The 21081-nt window shown below is 41.4% G+C and overlaps 1 protein-coding gene across 4 annotated transcripts in view; it reads right to left on the bottom strand.

The window, feature by feature from the left end:
* Positions 1 to 21081, bottom strand: part of STARD8 (StAR related lipid transfer domain containing 8) — a 166601-nt gene that overhangs the window by 46645 nt on the left and 98875 nt on the right. For all 4 annotated transcript variants that reach the window (XM_063432169.1, XM_063432168.1, XM_063432171.1 and 1 more), the window contains one exon: positions 4082 to 4153. In XM_063432169.1, coding sequence (XP_063288239.1) covers positions 4082 to 4153 — 72 coding nt within the window. The remainder of the gene's footprint in view (positions 1 to 4081; positions 4154 to 21081) is intronic.

The raw sequence follows: 21081 nt of genomic DNA, 5'->3' as shown, positions 1-21081 counted from the left end.
AATTGAAGTTGCCAAAACGAATAGTGAGGGAGATTTATCAGGGTCATAAACACTTTTCTATCTAATTTTTGGTGAATTTGTGGCACAATTAAAAATTGGTCAGGTTTTTTTTCCCCCATCTGCTGCTTTTTTGGAGCCCTCATTGTCATTTGTGATTTATTTAATTTTAATTGAATTTTCCAATGTTTTTTTTTTTTTCCTCTCTTCTGAAATGGAAAGGATTGGGGTGGGGGACACGACACTATAGGGACTTACAGTGCCAGGAAAACAACTTTGTTTTCCTAAAACTATAGTTTCCCTTTAAATCAGCGGCATATCTCTAAACAGATTAAATGGGCAAAGAAGGACACTTTATTATTAAGGGTGCGAGTGGAGTGTAAACTATGTACACATACTGATTTCTAAACACATTTATTGCAGATTAAAGTCACACTAAAATATTACTGTAAACCTTTTTAAAGTCAGCTAGACAGGTCCACCGCCATCCCCCTACCTAAAAACAAACACCAAGGGTCTTACACGGTCCAGTCAAAGAAAGACAGCTCCATCACACCCCACCAAAAAAAAAAAAAAACAACACCTTTTTTAATAAACTACAGAGGGAGACAGAAGGGAGCAGAGGAAGTGTGGGTGAGATCTGCAAGAAGTTAATTACGGCCATTGCCAATGTGCGGTCGACGGGCATCATTTTTGCACAGAATTTTCACGTGGTAGTCTTGAATGTTTTTGCTCCATCTACACGTTAAATATTTTCAGAATCCCTCTAAAAAGATCAGCTCATAACTTTTTCCTCTCCCACAGCCTTAATCTCCCATCTACAATGTACACCTCCCACTCTATGAAAACAATATCGTTCTCCATCAGATGTCCACCTTTAAAGGCTCCCTCCCTCACAAAGGGAGTTAAATACCTGGTTTAACTTTCCAAAATAATGCAACACAATCTCAATTCTCCAACCTCCCTGACAATGTTTGGCCTTTTCCCCTCACTATTAAACACTGCTTGCCGTTTAAACAACCTAATCCAGTATTAAGTCTGACGTACCTTGACAGCAAACACTAAATCAAGTGAGCCATGACATTTTTTATTTTTATTTTTTTTTTTAAACTACAAGGTTTACATTGCAGGGTTAAGTCCACCTCTAGTGGCGGTCCTGAGTCGCTTCTCCAGCACTGAGTAAAACTCTCGCCTGATGCAGAAGCCCCATGGGAATGCATTAATTCAATGCTTTCCCATAGGGAAGCTTAGGTGTGCACAATACTTGCTGTGTATGTGGATTAGGTCCCCAATGCTTCTCTATGAGGAGTACTGGAGTGGACTATGGCTGAGGAGGCCATGCCACCTACATGACGTAGGAGAGGTAACCAGTGATATCTGAGATATGATATACAGTTTTATTATTTGTATAATACCAGAGCATCTTACACCATTTTCTTTATTAGTTTAATTAAAGGTGCATTGCTAAGAATGTGTGTCATCATTTTATAGTGTTGAGAACATGGTGGCGATTTCCCGCACGGTCTGTGACTTTCATGAGGCATTGCTTGATTTTTTCAATGAATAAAATATTCATTATATAGAGGTTTTGTTCCATTTAGGCTTGCTTTATTTGTATATGGTATTATTTAAGGAAACATCCAACAATGGTGTTATTTTTATAAACATTTTTTCACGGGCATTTTTGGCAACACTATTTAAAATTGTTAAATTTTACATATACTGTTTGTTTTGTTGAATTTACGATGGTCTGCTGCAGAAGCTTTTCTTCATCACCTTTTAATCAGCAAGAAATAGTGAGTGTGTCTGCCATACACCCGAGGTGGTTGTATAAAAAATAAGGAAAGACTCTTGTACTAGGACAGGGGTAGGCAACCTTTTAGTAGTATTGTGCCAAAACAAGATCTTGTTTATTTTTTTTTGTTGGCGTATTCTGCGTTTGTTATTTATGGGTGCTGCAGGTGCTTTGTAATGTGGGCTGTTATATTGTATGCGTTCATAAGTAGTTTGTGGTATTGCGTAGGATACCTATGAATGTGGACTTTGTGGACTTTGTATGGGGGCTACTCGTGGGATGGTGTGTGTGGATGATATGTCAGATAATGTGTTTGGAGGTGTCTGTACGTGTGGGGCTGCTTGTGATAACTGCAGCTGAGGCTGCTTGTGGGTTTGTGTGGGTGTATGTGGATAGTCAGTGGTGTTGTGTATGTGGGGACTGAGTGTGTGTTTGCATTATTTGTATCAGGACGAGGCTTCTTCTGCAGCTCTGTAGATTTAGCAGAGTGGGTGGCTTCCTGGTGTCCAGTGGGACCAGGCTGGCCAGGTACGGTCCACTGCTCGCACCCATACAGCCAACTCACGCATGCAGGTCTTCTTGCGGGCGGCTCCCTGACAATGGAATAGCCTGCCTCCCGTCAGACTCTCCCCTAGTCTTCAATCATTTAAGAAGTGCCTTAAAACCAGGGCCGGTGCTACCATAAGGCGGCCCAGGCGGCCGCCTTAGGGCGCACCAGCCCTGGGGGCGCAATGTCAGGCTGACCGGAAGGAGGGAAGCGCACTGCGCTCCCCTCCAGCCGGTTACAATTTGGAGCGTGGCCGAGCGCAGAGATTCACGCCCGCGGAGCCCAGCCTCTGCCCACCCACCTCCTACCCTGGTGTCTTCCGACTGCCGCAGGCTGTGTGGATGGGGCGGGGATATGAAGGACATCATATCCCTGCTCCCTGTGTACCGCACAGCGCGGCTGGCGCCCAGTGATGAGGCTGGGCTGCAGGACAGGACTTCATGCACCCCAGGAACAAGATTGAACTGATGTAATTATGCCTGCCTGCCTGTCTGCCTGTGTGTAACTCTGTGCCTTTATGTCTCTGTATGTATGTGTCTGTGTGTCTCTGTATGTCTTTGTATGCATGTTTCTGTATGACGGTTTGCCTCTGTATGTATGTATGTTTGTATGTGTCTGTATGTCTTGTATGTATGTTTATGTATGCATGTTTATGTGTTTATGTATGCATGTTTATTATGTGTTTATGTATGCATGTTTATGTACGTATGTATGTGTATGTCTTTGTATGTATGTTTCTGTATGCCTGTATGTGTCTGTATGATGGTATGCCTCTGTATGTATGCATGTCTTTATATACCTTCATGTCTCTGTATGCATGTATGTCTTTGCCTGTATGTCTCTGACTGTATGTGTCTGTGTCTGTATGTCTCTGTATGATTATTTCTGTGTTTGTATGACAGTGTACCTGTGTGACTGAAAAATGATGCCTGTGGCTTGGGAGGAAATACACACAGGTGAAGATGCATTTTTTTTTTTTTTTTTAAAAGGAGGGTGAGGGGCGCCCAAATGCATCTTCGCCTGTGTAACTAATAATCCTAGCACCGGCCCTGCTTAAAACCCCCTTTTTTTAGGAAAGTTTATGGCCTCCCAGAGTAACCTCTACCTTACATAGCTGTATCTTGCGCTCTCCTAAAGGGCAGCACTCTCTACTCTCTCCTCCAGCTCTGCTTCACTCCCACCTTATTTGATTGCCAAATTCCTGTCCTAATGTGTTTTATACCCCACCTCCTATAGACTGTAAGCTCGTTTGAGCTGGGTCCTCTTCAGCCTATCATTCCTGTAAGCTTTCTTGTAATTGTCCTATTTATAGCTAAATCCCCTCTCTTATAATATTGTAAAGCGCTACAGAATCTGTTGGCGCTATATAAAAGGGCAAGAGCTCTATTCCAGTGTAAATTCCCCTTCACAAGTGCGGGGAGGAAGTGATCAGAGATCTATTCCTCCAAGTTCTGCAATGCATTAATTGAGGATTGTATATCACCACCTGCATGCACCACTCCGTTTGTACTAGCAAATATCTGAAGTCCAACTGGGACTCCTGATATGTCAGAGCCAATGTGACAACCTTGAGTGCCGTGCAAAAGCACCTCGAGTGCCATGCATGGCACACATGCCATAGGTTGCTGACCCCAGTACTAGGACTTGAGAATGAAGACTATTTATGTTTCAGTACCATTGTTCAGTTACAGATTTAACTTTAAAATAAATAAAAAAATATATAAAAAGGTAGACAATGTTACCTTCATACAGCTGTGCATACTGTGGGAATCCTGCAGCCCGCAACCAATCACAAGCTTTCTTAGCCTCAATATCTGCAAAAAAAAATAAAAATATAAGTTTTAAAACATATTGTCATTTGAAATTAAAACTCACAGGTAAAGTGATAACATGGTTTTAAATTCTTGACCAGCAATAGCACCGATAAGCAGTACCCACCAGGGTTTTGTTTTTAAATTTTAGGTTGTTTTTAAATTTAAACATTTTCTCAACTAAGAGTCAATGCATACACAACATTTGTAAAACACCATTTATATACCCAGACCCAAAGTGAATCTTGGTGACTGTTTTCCTACTGTGTCTATATATTACATAGTTTTGGAATATATATTATACACAAACACCACCCTTAATTAGCCATTGACCCTTTCATAAGTGACACTTTGTTAGCCACCCACGCACAGTGGCGGATCCAAGTGGGGAGGGGGGGCTTTTCATTTTAAGGGGCCCTATATATACACAGAGACCCGGGAGGGAGATCAAAGATCTCTCTCCCGGGTCTTTGCAGAGCTGTGCAGCGGGAAGGGGGCAGGAAGCTCTCAGCCTTCACCTTTACAGCAGCTGCAAAGCCCAGGCTTTTAGAGCGTTGCCGTGGTGCAGAGACTCACAAAGACAGCCTTCACCCGGCGGAGCTGCAAGCTGAACGTTGAGTGCCCCTACAGGGGGAATGTCCTACCCCCACATCTCCTGGCTTGGACGAGTCCAAGTCGTCAAAATGAACTTTCTGCACCGGCTTCTATACCTGATGCAAACCATACCCATACGGGTTCCCCAGGCATACAGGGTGCTAGGGGAATGTGTGGAACGGGAAGACGTCCAGGCTCAAATTCTCACAACTCACACAACCCAAAGAAAGATGGGGCATGGAATTACCAGATTTTCATCTCTACTACATGGCATGCCACCTTCTTAGAATCCAGGAATGGACGGAATCCAAATGTAAGTGAAGAACACCCTACAAGTATGGCATGAGATTGCAGACAGTGCCGGACTCACCCCATACCCATCGCCACTGCTCCCCTTGACTTACAATGCTGACTTCCCACCAGGACTGGACCCTTTAGCGCTTAGAAGCCTTATCCAAGACCCACTACCTAGGCTTCATCACGTATACACACCGTCGGGTCAGAAAACCCTCTCTGACCTACTAGACAACCAGACCCCGACCTTCACACAAATATACAAACACGCCCAGCTAACGAGCTATCTCAAGACCCTACCACAAGGGAGGGCCCTACAACGCGCCCCCACAGAGTTTAAGCAACTATGCCTCGACCCGGAACCTCTCCCACACGGGGTATCCATCTTATACGGCACGCTACAAAAGTTGATCCCAGTAGAGGCACCTAAGTTTAAAGGTAAATGGGAGACGGCCCTTAACAGAAACTTAAGCAACGGAGACTGGGACAAAATATGTTCACTAAGACACCACTGCGCGGTCTTTAGCAAACATCAAGAGACTGCATACAAACTACTTACACACTGGTACCGCACTCCAGACATCGTACACAAGATCTCCTCAGACCAACCAGCTCAATGCTGGAGATGTGGGACAGAGGCAAGGACATCCATACACATTTGGTGGGAATGTGAAAATATACAACCCTTTTGGCGAGGGATACACAAAATGTTACAGATTTTCTCAGACCAACCACCCCCTCTCGACCCGACTGCAATGCTCCATCACACCACTATGCCTAGCAACAAATACAAAAGATCATTAACCATCAGGATACTTAATGTAGCAAAACAGCTTATCCCCCAACACTGGAGAAACACAGATGCGCCTACACTAGGCAAGTGGTTCACTCAAATGGAAGACCTCAGGGCGACGGAAGACATACACATGAAAACTACTGACCGGACACAACTATATCTCGACATTTAGACACACTGGATACGAACGGCGGGTGACGGATTTGCAGACAAACTCCGAGTCGAAGGTTGACTTTAGGATACCCCACCATCAGACACACAGGGAGAATTAGTACAAGCCCCACATCCGACCCCTAACCAGGTAACGCCCGACCTAAAACAACAAACCAGTGGACTCTTCAAGCTCAAATACACAGACTAAACAGACGACAGATAACTAGGATACAAAAGCCTCTCCTCCTCTGCATATAGGAGGACATGTGACAGGGACCCACCCCTACTCCTTACCAACCTCTTCCCCACCCCCCCAAAGGGATCACATATCCTACCCCACCTATCAATAACCACCACACGAAGAAATAAAACCAAAGATTCACATAAACCTTAACACTGCATCAGACATCCATACCTAGTAAGGCTGGAATAACTGCTTATTTGTTCTTTGTTTAGAAGTTTGCCTTTTTGATTGACTAGCCGGGACCTGCGGTCCCCACTGGGACACAACAAAGATCTCATACCAGAGACTTACGAGTATAACACAATGCTTATTCAGAAACAATAGAGGCCTGCGCGCCTCAGCTTACGTTGCCTTACAGAGGACCTGCGTGTCCCACTGTCATGTGAAGTTATGAAACAGGAAAAATACAAAAAAAAAAAATAATCTACTAGTGCCCCTCCCAAGATTAGGCTCTGGATCCACCCCTGCATATCTAATCAGCCACACTCTTTGTAACAAAAAAAAAAAAAAAAAAAAAAGAAAGAAAGAAGAATTAAAAATAAATGGCTTCTGATGCTCTAAAGTAAACAAATTGCATTTCTTGTTGAGTTAGGCAAGGAAAGCACAATGCGCTTCCATAAAAATCAAAGGCTCCCTAAATGCACTCAATACCAAAGCAGGAGGAACGGTAGAGAAAAAGATTGGAACCATTAGTGGAAGCCATCAGTAACTCCAATACGAAAATGTTATCCACTTGACCCATGCATTCCCGCCCAAAGGTCTAAGGTCTCACTGATGCTTATTTAGCAACATTTTACAGCATTAGAGGTCTTATTAGCCAGCATTTGCACACCAGGAACAAGCATGGTGGGAAGGAATGCTCTTACATTCCTACTTTGCTTGCAACACTAGGACTTAATTCCCGACACATACATACTCTACAGTAACTCCCGGGGGCTGGGCCTGACCGCCATGGTGGAAAGACATGCCTGGGTTGAGCTCCTCACTAATATTGGCAATAAAAGTAGTTCCCAGCTTCTCTGCGCTCAATCTCACCCTAATTCAGCATCATACCTGTCTCTTGACCTGACTGCAGTGCACTATAGAGAAGGGAACCTTGACAGAAACAACTCTAATGCACAACCTGGACCATGCAGCCTACAGCGTGCCGAACGGGAGAAACAGCAGACCTCCCAGACCAGATTTGCACACTGGATTTCCTCGGGCGCCTTGTAACACCCCCTCCCCCCCCCCCCCTTTGGACCGGCAGAGGGTGATCCAGGTCCATCCATGTGAAGCGACCGTGACTTACTGGGAGCAGAGGGTGAAGCCACGGAAGCTGCAGGAACTTCAGGCGGCCCATCAAACATGGCGGAGGCAGCGAAGTGCCCTGACGTAGCCGAGGAACAGTCAGACATCATGACTCGGCTAAACAGAACTTTTAAAAACTTCTGGCGGAGCCTAGAGGAGAGGATGCATTAGCATGCCCTATGGCAATCGACTGGCTGCTCACATTCACGTCCGAGTCTGAACACGAGACAGACATCCGCGGCCCAGACCAAGTAGAGGGCCCCAAGATGGCGGCGAGGTGGGCAGCTCTCATCTATACGTCTAAAGGCAGCACACAGATGGAAACCAATCCGAGCCAGCGCTGGGACTATTAAAGTACCTGAGATGCGTCTGATGTGGCCCAAAGCCAAATTATATGCCAGGCCTGAGCAGTTGCGGAATGTCTTGACCATGTCCACCCACCTCTCCTCCGGGCTTGCGGCCCTGTGGCGTTCGCCACTGTTGTGGAAAAGTGCTTTGCCTATAATAGGCATTGGATTTACAGACAGGGCACTGAAGGGCTCCCAGCCACTAACCTCTTTCCTCTACGTGGAATCGGATTGGGGACTTCTATGCACCACGGTCTAATCTTAAGGGTTCATTTTATTCACCCTCTGTCGGCCTTCACCTTGAATGTATTATTCCCTAACCACCACAGGGTTTCCCAGGGGACTCAATCCACTTAGTTAAGTGTTGTTACTCCCTGTTCCTTAACACGGTCTTCCCTTTTGGGTTCAATCATAAGAACACAGCATGTTTGCACGGTCACAAAGATATACCAAGTCTATTAATATGCACTGTATTCCCCTTACCCACTCATGTTAAAAAAATAATAAAAATGTGCTGTAGTATACATTCATTAATGATGACCTGTTATATTAACTCAATGTTATATCTCAACTGTATATTGTCTACACTTTATCGACCAGCACAACAAAAATGATATTTAAAAAAAAAAAAAAAATTAAAATCAATAACTCCCCTTCTCTTCCAAGTGCTGTCCGTCTCTCGCACGTTTTGAGGTTTCCAGCGAGTGGAGCAGCGCATTGTCAAGTACTGGTATCTACATACCAGAGAAAAATAAATAAATAAAAAGCCTAATCACTCTTTTGCAAGAAATAGCTGAAACCTATTAATCTCGGGGGCTCCCAATATTTTCTGTGGGTGCCACGTTATAAATGAAAAGGGACACTATAGTGACCCAGAGCACACCATCTCAATGAAATGGTCTGAGTGCATTGTCCATGTAGTTTTGACCCTCCAAGCATTGAAGCATGGTGCTCTGCGTGTCAGTTTAACCTTTTCAGTGTTACAGTGAAGCAACAAATTGTACTTTGTAATCCCACAATCCAAAAAGGAAGGATTCGTTTCTTTAAGAGGCTCTGTTCATATTAATTTATTTATCATTCTTAAAACCCATTATGACCATCTTACTCCTGCACATTTCTCAAACCCCCTCCTCCCCTATACAGTGCCAAATAGTTTCCACTGCTAGAGATTTTCCAGCAGCCACTCAGGCATTTACAGTAAAACTCACGTTTGCACTGCTATAGTCTCGTTTTTAGTAAAACATTTATTGAAAACTACTCTTTTCATGAAATGCACTTGGAAGGAAACATTTTTTTTTCAAGCATTTAAAGAGTTAAATATCACAGTATGACCAGACAAATCTTAGGGAGATCTATATTATTTGGCTTGCAGTAGTAGATGTAGGAAGGGAAGTGATGAGGTTCATATCCTTTCTAGATGATTTTAGGGGGGGGGAGGGGGGGGGGGTGATGAGATGGGACAGGTCCCTGCCAGTGATGAAAGTCAAATTGTAAATCCACATATGCTTTACAATTACAGCAAGGTTGAGAAGACCGTTTTTAAAGCAAGCAATTTTCTTTAGGTATCTTTCACGAAAAATGGCATTTCTACAAGGAAAGGCAAGATACATTTAATGGAATACTGAAATATATAGCATACTTTTCATTTGTATAACTGTCTCTTTTGGCAAAAAACAAACAAACCTAATTTACATATATTCGGAAGGCTACGGTCAGGATGCTTAAAGGGTTACTCCAATCAGGAAACTGTTTTAAGAAACTACTTTTCTACCCCACCCCATGATAATAATAATAATAAATACCACCACCACTACCACCTCTGTTTCAGCACCTCCCCTCAGCCTAATCCTCCTCTGCTAATATCTCACCTCTTTGGAGCAGACAAGCTGAGGGGAGAGCAGTGCTGCGATTGGAATCCCATCGCGAGAATGCCGTTCATGCGGATATTAGAAGTTTAATATGCAAAAAAATTATATTTGCCAGCCTGGAACTCTCATTCAAAACTGGCTGATGACTCTGCCAGAGGTGGAGTTACACCTCCCCAGCAGAGGGGTTAAACTCTGTATGTGCAGCATTTTATAGTGAAACACTGAACATACAGATTCCAGGCACCATGACCACTCCAAACCACTGAGAATTTTTGTATTTTATTTTTCAAATAAAAATAAAAATAAAATAAAAAAAAAACACAAATTATAATGTAACCAAGAAGGATGAAGTGATGGATATTTCACAGAAATTAGTGCATTATGGGAAAATAAGGTCACCAAGGAAAAAGTATGGGGGACAATTATAAAAATATATCTCCAGACCTCACCCTAATACATGTTTCAACTCAGAGATAATTATATATAGTGTTAGATATTAAGAATTTAAAGCGAATCTCAAATGGGAGACCAGAATTCACTAATGACTAAACCATTAATAATCGCAAATTGAAGCCTACAAAAACACTAGAGAGGCTAATATAATGGACCTGGAAACAAAATCTTTAATTCCGATTTGAATTCACTACTATCCAGAGTTTAGTGAATAAGCCTCGGGTGGCTAAAATTTTAGGCCAACATGAACAAATTCTCACATTCAATTTAAATTAATAACTGCTTAAATTTTAGTTTCAAATGCATTTTCTTAAAACCAAGAAATAAAGTCTGCAACACTTACAGGTTGCATTTTAGCATTATTTGCTCAGGTGAGCTACACAGCTGTTTTGATGTACTTTAGTCATGATCATTTGTGTTAATGATAGGCCTAAAAATAATCCCAGATTCTGCTGGTATCATCACATTTAAAAAACAGACTGCGGCAACAATGTGTCAGCGGTGGACAAATAGGAAAGAGGAGAATTAGACTGATCTCTGTTTTTGCAAAGGGAATACCAGCCTTTCAAGAGACAGTAACACCGCAAAATCTATTTAAGTCACCAATTTATGATTTCTTTTGAAAATGTTCAAAGTTCTTTGAAGAACTACTAGACCCACAGATCATTTGCCCTGTTTGACATAAGCATTTGTCTGTCAGAAAGTCCATTAGGGTGAAGATTCACTCTTCTCCTTCAACGCTTTGGTTTTTCCAAACTTTTGCTAGAGTAACTCAACACAGGCATTACATCCATCAGTTCCTCAAAACGAACAATATACTGCAGGCATCACAGAGCAGTTCAAGAAAATGATAAGGGTTTATTAAACCAATAAGACAGGGGGGGGGGGGGGAAACAGCAAAAAACACACCATAAGTGTTGGCCGCAAGGCCTTAATCATGTACATGTTTTGCACTAAACGGTGATGCCTGTTGGATGGCTAATTATGAGTTCCATAAGGAGAGTGCAGGTCCCAGCCGCAGAGCTCCAGTATATTTGGTTAGTCCTGTGTGCAACACACCTTTCTTTGTTTCCATCAATCCCTCTTCCACTCAGACAGCGATGCTGTTCTTCTATTGTGTTCTTTAATCCTTTTCGCCTAGATAGTAAGCTTGTCTGAGCAGGGCCTTCACTAACTCTTGACTGTCTTATTTTGTATTTCAATTACTTGTCGAATTTATTCCCAATCTATAACGGTTTTATTGACAAGGCATTGTAGATCTACTTGCCATAGCAAGCGCTCATGTGCTTCATGAGCTAGATAGAATGCTACATAGTCTTCAAAGGGCAGCCAAAGCATCCTCCCAATATCAGCATCCTGTAAAGCAGGTTGCTGGTGGACGCAGGGATGTATTTACCACAAGGCAACAAGGCATTTGCCTAGAGTGGCACTTTCGGGGGGGGGGGAGGGTGGGTGCCAAAAAAACGCCACCTCAAGCTCCCAGACAAATGCCTTGTTTGCCTCATGTTCTGGGGCTGTCCACCTTACGGTGAGTGAGTGAGTGTAGCTGTCAGTGTGTGTCTTTCAGTGAGAATGGATGTGCCTGTGAGTGTGTGTCAGTGTGTATATGTCATTTTATGTGCATCTGAGAGTGTGTGCCTCTCAGTGTGTGTTGGTTAAACAGTGTGTTCTAATGACTCTGTATCTGTCAGTGAGTGTATATCAGTGCATGTATCAATGAGGGTATATGTCAGCCAAAAAAGGGGCCTTGACACAAATTGAGGGGGGGGGGGGGAGAGATTTAGATTTTGGGGGTGCCCGAATTTAGTCATGCCTAGGGCAGCACAAATCCAAAATACACTACTGGGTGAATGGGGAAGTGGGCCAGTAATGAACCTTAGGTCTACCCAAGAATAGGCAGGTCTGCCAATCACCCAGGCCAACCTGAGGGCTGACCAACACTTTCTGAAGGTTCCAAGTGCTCTCAGTGTAGTACAAGCGTGCCCAATTATGCTCTCGAGCTACACATTTTTGAGACAGTACCCAGATATCCACAAAAGCGGGACACCAGGGAACAAAGTCAGGACGGTGGGACAGGCTCTCCATCTGACTTGAAAATGCAAAAGTATAAATTCTGCATTATGAATATTAATTTATTTCAACCTGGACGGCACTCAAAGTCCATACTTGGAGAGTACTGTTAAAATAATGTGATCTAAATTATCAGTTTACCTGGAGAAGGTTAGGTATCTGGGTGCCAGGGAGCCACTCTCAAAAAGGCTGCAATTTTTTTTTTTAAGAAATCATATATAAAATTTAAAAAAATAATCTGCAGCATAATAACTACACGGAGTGGTGCCCCTTTAAAATATAGAATGGCTCTATATAGGTTTACACAAGCAGGACCCAGCTGTGTGGATTCTTAGAAGGCAGGGTTATGCAGTCAGACACTGAACTGTGGGAATTATTTCTACTGTAAACAGGGTCTGCTCTCTTATAACAAAAACAGCTTCATGGGTGAACATGATAAAGAGCAAGGAAAGTATGGTAGAGATATTTTTGGAAAGTAGGACATTTGGCATCACTGCCTCAAAACACAGGAGACCAATGTAGGACTCATTTATCAACACAGTATACTAAATGCGGCAAACCATGGTATTTGTTTCAATGGTAACCAATAGGTACCCTGACCACTTCTTATTGCAGTGGCCTGGTTGATGGTGCCCCTGCCCCCTGACAGCTACTAGAACCGCTTCCTGTTCCCTAAACGGTGCTGTGCATGAGTACGTCCAACGTATTCAAAATTCCCTATAGGAAAGCATTGAATTAACTGAATTATTGTATTACACATAACTTTTAAAAATATAACCGTACATATTGAGAACCAGGACTTTGTTTTTGTTACTGTAGTTCAGTTCCAGTCTAATTGTATGCGAACATACATCAACAGCTAACTCTCTGCAATACGGAGATACAAGCAATCTCAAAGAACATAACGATTAGGTTTTATTTTCTTTGGGGTTAATATGAAATATTATGCAGTTTCTAAATCCAGCACCTCCTCCCCCACCTTCCGGTCTTCACCTAGCTCATACTGATTTTATTTAAACACCCCCAGAGGAAAACCAAATTTGAAAAAAGTGACCTACACCCGTCAATTAGGGTGAGAATGAAAGACACATCATGGAAAAGTGGTAGAGATCTACAAGACAACTCTGGCAGACAGACCGAGACAATATGAGCAAAGACATAGCCAGATCGTACAAAAGGTATACGGCCTCCAATTTATTCACAAGCAAATCCACCCCTTCTTTAGTAAATGTATTTCCTTTGATACACAAGTCAACTGGAGACTGAAGGAAAGATTTTAGTGCAGGCTCAGCACTGTCAAAATATCTCAATCTATATAGTGATACCCTGTTTATCTAGTCCATGATCGGTTTCTTAATCAGATACAGACCTCCAAGTGAAACCAATACATAAAAGCAAACAGGAGGATGAAAGAAAATCTTACGGGGGTAAAGAAGAGGGTAAAGTGGAGACTTTGTGGCAACAGTTATGTAATGTTATGCATTAGTGCAGCTGGCCTAGGTCAGTCCCACGTGGCTTGCAAGTGATACAGGACCCTATTTTATTACAATAGGGATTCTACTAAAACATAAACTGTTGGAGATACTAGAGATTAAAATAAAGTGACAAAGCCACTTGAAATCATGCTGCCATCTCCAAGCATGAATAAAATCACATCTGTCTGGATAACAGATAGTTGAATGTCTACCAGGAAAAACAGAAACCGTTCGATTCTCTCATATTTGGATCAATATTTAAAATATGCTGGGAAATAAAAACAGTGTACACACCAAAATGTGTATATTTGCCAAATAGGATGTATTAAAAAAAATGGTCTTTACGCATTTTGGTCTGGAAAGGGAAGTTGGATTTTGAAGAATATTTATTAATGGCAAAGAAAACACAAACAAAATTAAATAAACAAATAATAAAAAAATAAAAAAAAAAAAACACTCTTCACATATTTTATATTGCTTAGTGTATGAGGCCGACAGCTTTGGAGATTGTGAAGAACACCTCATTGGTGTGATAAGTCAAAAATCAGCACCTGCAGAGGAAGGAGGGAGGAAAACATAGGCTCTGCAGCGAGTAGGAACAGATTGTCAATTATAGCAAAATAGCACTAACATACATAATAACATAATAGAATCCAGGTCAGCTTAGAGTTCCAACTATAGCACATTTTGCATATATCAGGTATCCAATTTTTTATATATATATATATATATATATATATATATATATAAAAATAAATAAAAAGGGTGGGGAGGGGGACTTTTTAAGGTGAAAAGGGAGCGTTCACTGAAGAAACCACTGGGATGTGTGATTGCGCGACATTTAGATGGTTTCCCAGAATTGTTCTGTATTTATAGTGCTCTTACAAATCCTCTTTTTGTTATGTCTCAGCCAAGCTGGGCTACAGTTCCACTTATCATGCAGTTCGTCACAGATATATAGTCTCAAAACATATTTACCCGTATTTCGGGGTAACAAAATTCGGGGAAGGCAGTTCAAAGCAGTGGAAGGTAGCTATAATAGCACTGCATATAAATCAGCCAACTGATAGAGAATATCCATATATCCTCAATTATTTGAGCTCCAACAGTGCTGGCAATGTGTTCTTCACCCTTCTGTCAATTTTTTTAAAATTTACTTCAGTAGTCAAATTATATTACATGGCATCCAGTCTGTTATAAGCGACTGCTCTCCCACAGTAATGGTAAGCTCACCCTCACCCTCACCCTCTCCCCCCCCCCCCCTTGTATTTTGACTAGCTATCTTGGCATTATGGGCCAGTACTTAATTGCCCTACCCTTCAGTTGCTGGATGATGGCAGTAACAAATGAGCTTACGACATTGGATCACTGTCTTCTAGAACCAAGACAAACACAACAGGGTTTTTCAGATCACCCGGATCGTGTAAGGGTCTTGATGCAAAATTTAGTGTTACAGAAAGTAACAAGAGCCGAGAACTCCCCCCTCTTACCCTAGTTATACATCTCAATTGTTAACCAATTGTTAATATTAATTGCCATTTATATAGCGCCAACAGATTCCGTAGCGTTTTACAATTTTATAAGAGGAGGGATTTAACTATAAATAGAACAATTACAGGAACGACAGGTTGAAGAGGACCCTGCTCAATCGAGCTTAAAGTCTATAGGACGTGGGGTGTAAAACACAATCCCAGAACTTGAGTTCAAGATTTCTGACACAAGACATACCAGCCTGTCCAAAACGACATTATATTATGTCATATTTGGAACATGTTTCAGTGAGTAACAGAGATCCTGATGTCATGTAAGAAATATGGCAAACACATAAGCATGTCAAAATTTATTTTTTCATATCTGGGAGTGCAACAATCAGGTTATACTCTTATATACATATGGAAGGTTTGACGTGAAAGTCCGACATCACTCACTGAGAGATTTAAATGGACACATGTAGTGAAGACAGAAAAAGAAGTATGTAGAGAACTCGAGATGGAAGGATTTCCAGTGAGTAGTGAGTAGCTCATTTAGCAGACAGTTGGTTGTTAGAGTAGGACCTGAAAAAGATGGGGTACATTGACGTTGTTGCAGGCTTATGCAATGTATAATCATATAATGTAACTAAACCCCCATTATTTTTTGCCTAGATTAGGTGTTTTTAATAAAACTAGCAAAATATGTCAGCACCAAAGTAGCTGTTTAGTAAATAAGGGAGTGCGCTGGATTTTCATTTTTACTGTACTTATTGGCCCCCAGCAGCACCTCATTTAAGCATGTTCGGGTGAGTGCAGCCAGCCCCTTGTTTTCCCAAAACATTCTATCATTCTGTGAGGATCACAAAATGAACAATCTGAAATTTTAAATATGATATATATTCCATTCAATTAGTTTTAATAGAAATGTCCCTTAACGCAACAGTGTAAATTAAAATAGATTTAAAAATATAGGTTATACTAACCATTTCACATTTGACACTACGCAGGCATATTAATGCAATAGGGAACACAATTATGCATCAATAATATATCCAATACATTTCCTGCTCTATAATTGCATATGCGTGCTCTACAAGAGACTCCATAATCATTCCAATACCTTACAGACAACCACAGGTCACACAGGGTTAATAATGAGTGAGGAAGGTGGGTTATTCACCCTCAGGAGGCAATATTAGAATAGAAGGAAATGGAAATTTGCTCAAAAACACATAGCATTGTCCTAAAGGTTCAGACAGCTCTTCACTTGATGTCAGGATCTGCAAAATAAACCATTCACTGTACTAAAAACATAATTTTAAACAATAAAAAGCAAATATTTTTTTTTTTGTACAAGCACCATGAGTATGCTATATATGCTGTCCTCTCCTCCCCCTTGCTCTTTGTAGATTAAATAAAGTATAATTTTGTTTAGTTCTGATTTAATGAACAGATACCAGTAAATAATAAAATAAAAGATCAAATAGTGTCACTAGCTCTATAAAGGGGTTGAAACAAGAAGTGTAAGAGTGTATATATTAGAGAGAATTTAAAGAAACACTAGTGCCAGGAATACAAACCTGTATTCCTGATACTATAGTACTAATAGCGATATTTAGGTGCCTGCCCCTTGTCAAAACATTCAAAAGTGAGTTTACTTACCTTTTTTCCAGCGCCGTGCTTGTCTTGCCGCGACTGGCCTTGCTCCCCTAGCCACTTTCATGACTAAGATCAAACTTGATCAAGGATCTCAGCCAATCCAGTGCTTTTCCCATAGTATAAAAACAACACGCTGATCAGCAGCTCATCATAGAGGTGCATTGATTCATTGCATCTCTATGAGGAACGTTCAACGGAATGTCAAAGGAAGCACCTCTAGTGGCTGTCTGAGTGACTGACACTAGAGATGTTACTAGCCAGCAAAGTAAACACAGCATTTTCTCTGAAAAGGCAGTATTTACATTATAAGGCCTGCAGGAGTAGAACAGACACCAGAACAACTACATTAACCTGTATTTCTGGTGACTTATAGTGTTTCGTCAAGAAAGAAAAAAAAAACCAATACCATATTCTTAAACATATATAATTATCCCTTAAAATATCAAATGTTACAAACCAGCTTTCTATGAGTGCTTTGAGCATAGATCAAACTTTTCATAGGGCTCTATGGGAGTGATAATTCATCTGTCTACCTCCCCCATTCGCTTCACTCAAAAAAACGTGAATAAAGAATACTGTGGTCAGTGGCAGATCTGACTGTAATTGGCTTAATTCATGTAGACCACAAATTAAGTTAAGTATGTAAATGTCAAAGAAACATTAATTGATTCTATTATCTTGCATATGGCTTTATTCATAATTGTGTTCCCAAATGAAATTATCATGGCCAACCATGATCTTGGTGACTGGATGATCGCTCTCATAGAAAAAAGTTTGGGAATTCCATAAAGTCATAATACAACACGATCTAAAATATATAGTAAGTCCATCACTGCAGCTACAAACAATCACAGAAAAGGATAGAGGGACAGTGTATAACATTCTAAAGAGGTGCTGTCACTACAATTTCCTTTTGAAAAATCATAAGCGGATGAGCTCAGTCTAGGAGGCAAGTCCAGCCACAGAGAGATCAGCCATTCATATTGTGAACAGCATAGTAAAATAGACAGAAGACAATAAAAGAAAAAAAAGTGTAGTATGTAGCACATTGAGTGGATAACAAACAAAACAAGTGTTTAAGTGCCCACTCACATGTTGTAGAGCCATCGTACAAGCTCGGATAGTTACAGCGTGTAGTGGTACAATCCCAACTAATGGATATCAATGCAGATGATGGTTTCTCCCGTGAGTCACAGTGAAATAATATATCATATCAAGACATAAAATTCAATATATATATATCAAGAAATAACATCCAATAGTGTGGTACTGCCAACATAAAGAAGTAACTGTAGTGTGAAAAACTTTCCAAATTATTGTGATTTAGGATGTGCCAGTAAGAGGATGGTAAAACAAAAAAGATTAAAAAAAAAAATAATGAACTACAGTAGTTTACTGTAAAATCAGTTCAAATACAAAATCATCCGTAGCGTGTTGCACTGCATTTTAGGCTTTATCAAGAGGGATGGGACATAACTGGCATTAGGTAAACATTTAAAAAAGAAATTAAGTTGAGCGCATACTAAAGCAAAGAGATAATGAGGTGTACTGATTTATTTACAACATACTGAAATGACAGGTAATATTGGGGTTCGAGTATAAATATGTAGCGACACAATAGATTACAGTAGAGTTTGCCAGGGTTATCTACTAAAGTGAGACTTGTTGGGAATTCAAGGTGGTAAAATTTAAGGCCAAAGTAGCAGAACTGTAAGGAGAATATATTTGGTTCAGCAAACCCATTTTCCTGGCACTAAAGAATCCTACAGTGCCCCCCTCCCTCCTGCCCCCCATCCCATGTTGCTAACCTCTTCAGACACTTACCTGAATTCAGCGCCATTGTCCCTCGGCGCTGGGTCAGGCTCTGCCTGAGATCTAATGCGCATTTGTGGCGAATGTAGGGGGTTGTGTGTGTCCGTCCTCCCCGTAGGAAAGCATTATTCAATTCATTCCTATGGGGATTCCGGCGACGCTGGAGGTCCTAATGATGGGAGTTGGCATCCAGACCATTCCAATGGGCAGAAGTGGTCTGGGTGCCTACAGTGTCCCTTTAAATTCACAGTAAACAACCCGGTGTCTACAAAACCTTGCATAAAAGGCGTGCAGTTTCATGAATAAAGATAGGCGGTATATTACCTGGAAGCCATAAAAAAAAAATATTTGTCATACCAAAATGTTATGGCACACGTTTTCTCCAGGCTAATATTGTTGTAGTTTATAGATGGCACTGAACACTGTTTTAAAAGTAATTTCCACAGGAGTAGAAAAAAAACTTCTTATACCGATCTGCATTTGTTGTTTTCAAGAGCACTCAATAAGTGTTATCTACATGGGGCATCGCCTTTAAGGAAATTATGTAATGAAGTCAGGCATGCTGGGAGCTGTCCAAATTTGCTTGAGGGCCACATGGAATGACCGAGTGCCCAGTTGGATAGACCAGAGACGGAAGGTCATGTTCTTCCACAATCTCATGGTCACAGTAATAAAATGAAACATTCCCTATTACTATTGCTCAAGGCGTAAAGCTGATTAATCTGCGTTATACTGTAATCTCTCATTGAAAGGCTCATGACAGCTGTACAGTTCATATTTGCTGTGACTATACGACAGACATAGTAGCTGCTTTGGTGGTTTAAAGAGTTAAGCATAAACTGTTCTCAAAGCAACTCTATGATGTTGGGATGCGATTGCCACACAATTGCCTTGTTATTTCCCTGCCTGACACGGACACTCCCTGCACACCCCCAAGGGCATAGACGCTGCCTGGGGTGGGATATGATCCCACACACGAAAACATACAGGGTCCTTTCTACTCATTCCAAGCATGTGCCGCCTCTGCTCCTGAATACATGTCATCAAGGGCATGTAATTAACCCCTGCACAGACTCAACCCTGTGTTGAAGGCCCCAGGAACATTCCTGACAGAGGCAGCACTGGTTGTGGGGTCATGGGGACTGAAGACCCCATTCTCAGATACATCATCCTGTTAACTCCTATCAGACAGATCTGGGTTTCTGGTATTCATGAAATTATATACTTTTTGCATGTAAAATTTGTGGCAAAAACTGCTCACTTCACGTTCCAAGAAAAAATGATAAAGATGTACTTTATATTAAAGTTATAAGAACCCTTCAAAATATTTCAGTTGAATCTGATACAGATTTTTTTTTACCAAGTGAGTGGGTGCAACCAGTGGCAGAACTGGTGCAATAATTGTTTTGGGCCCCACTATAGCAAGGGAGGCCAAAAGAGTTGCATTTAGCACCGAGCAGTGTTTGAATGTAAGCATGTTTGGAGTATTTGTGAGTGAATGCAGGCATGCATTTGTGTGTAGTGTTGGTTTTTGAACACTGGTGTGTGTATATATATATATATATATATATATATATATATATATATATATATATATTTTAATACAGAGGCATATTTGTATGTAGTGTTACCGTTGAACGCAGGGCTGTATTTGTGTGAATGGTTTGAGTTTGAATTCTGAGATGTATGCACATATACAAATACACTGCTACACACACACACACACACACACACACACACACACACAGATATAAGTACTGGCCCACATACAGATACACAGACACATTTACTGGGCAACATTTAAAAAAAATATCGCTAGCCTCCTGTTACCTACTTTTTGGGTGCAGGGGTGGCTCTCACTCCCTGCTGATATGAAGGGGCAGAGTTGCTCTGTGAAAGCACCGCAGCACACAACTGGGCCCCTGATTACACATGTCCACCGGGTGGCCCAAAGTGCATGAAACAGCTGGAAGGGCCCCCTCAGCATGCAGGCCCTGGTGCAGCCGCGTCAGAGGTAGTTCCACCACTGGGTGCAATATAGTCAAGGCTATGTATTAAATCAGCTGTCACCTTCTAGGGTCTTCATATTTTGGGGACATCGCTGCTAGGTGTGGGTTGGAGGAGAAATATTTATCCCATATCAGTAATAGATGTACTCTTGCGAATGTGTGAGAATACAGCACAAATGGCTATGGAGGATCCTGCGTGACTGTGTGAGCCTCCGTAGATAGTCTTGTGTTGTGCAACGCAATGCCTTATCCTGGGGGAAGCTCTGACTTTTGTCATGTGGAGTGAAAAACATGAGACAAAGTCCCTACTTTGCCTTATGCATTTTAAGAGAAAAAGATCGAAAAACAAGAAAGGAAGAACAGAACAGATTAGCCATTAAAGTGAGTAGAGGAAC

The sequence above is a fragment of the Pelobates fuscus genome, chromosome 9 (genome assembly GCF_036172605.1).
Source record: "Pelobates fuscus isolate aPelFus1 chromosome 9, aPelFus1.pri, whole genome shotgun sequence".
In the NCBI taxonomy this organism is placed as follows: Eukaryota; Metazoa; Chordata; class Amphibia; order Anura; family Pelobatidae; genus Pelobates; species Pelobates fuscus.
This window is presented reverse-complemented; position numbering and strand designations above follow the sequence as displayed.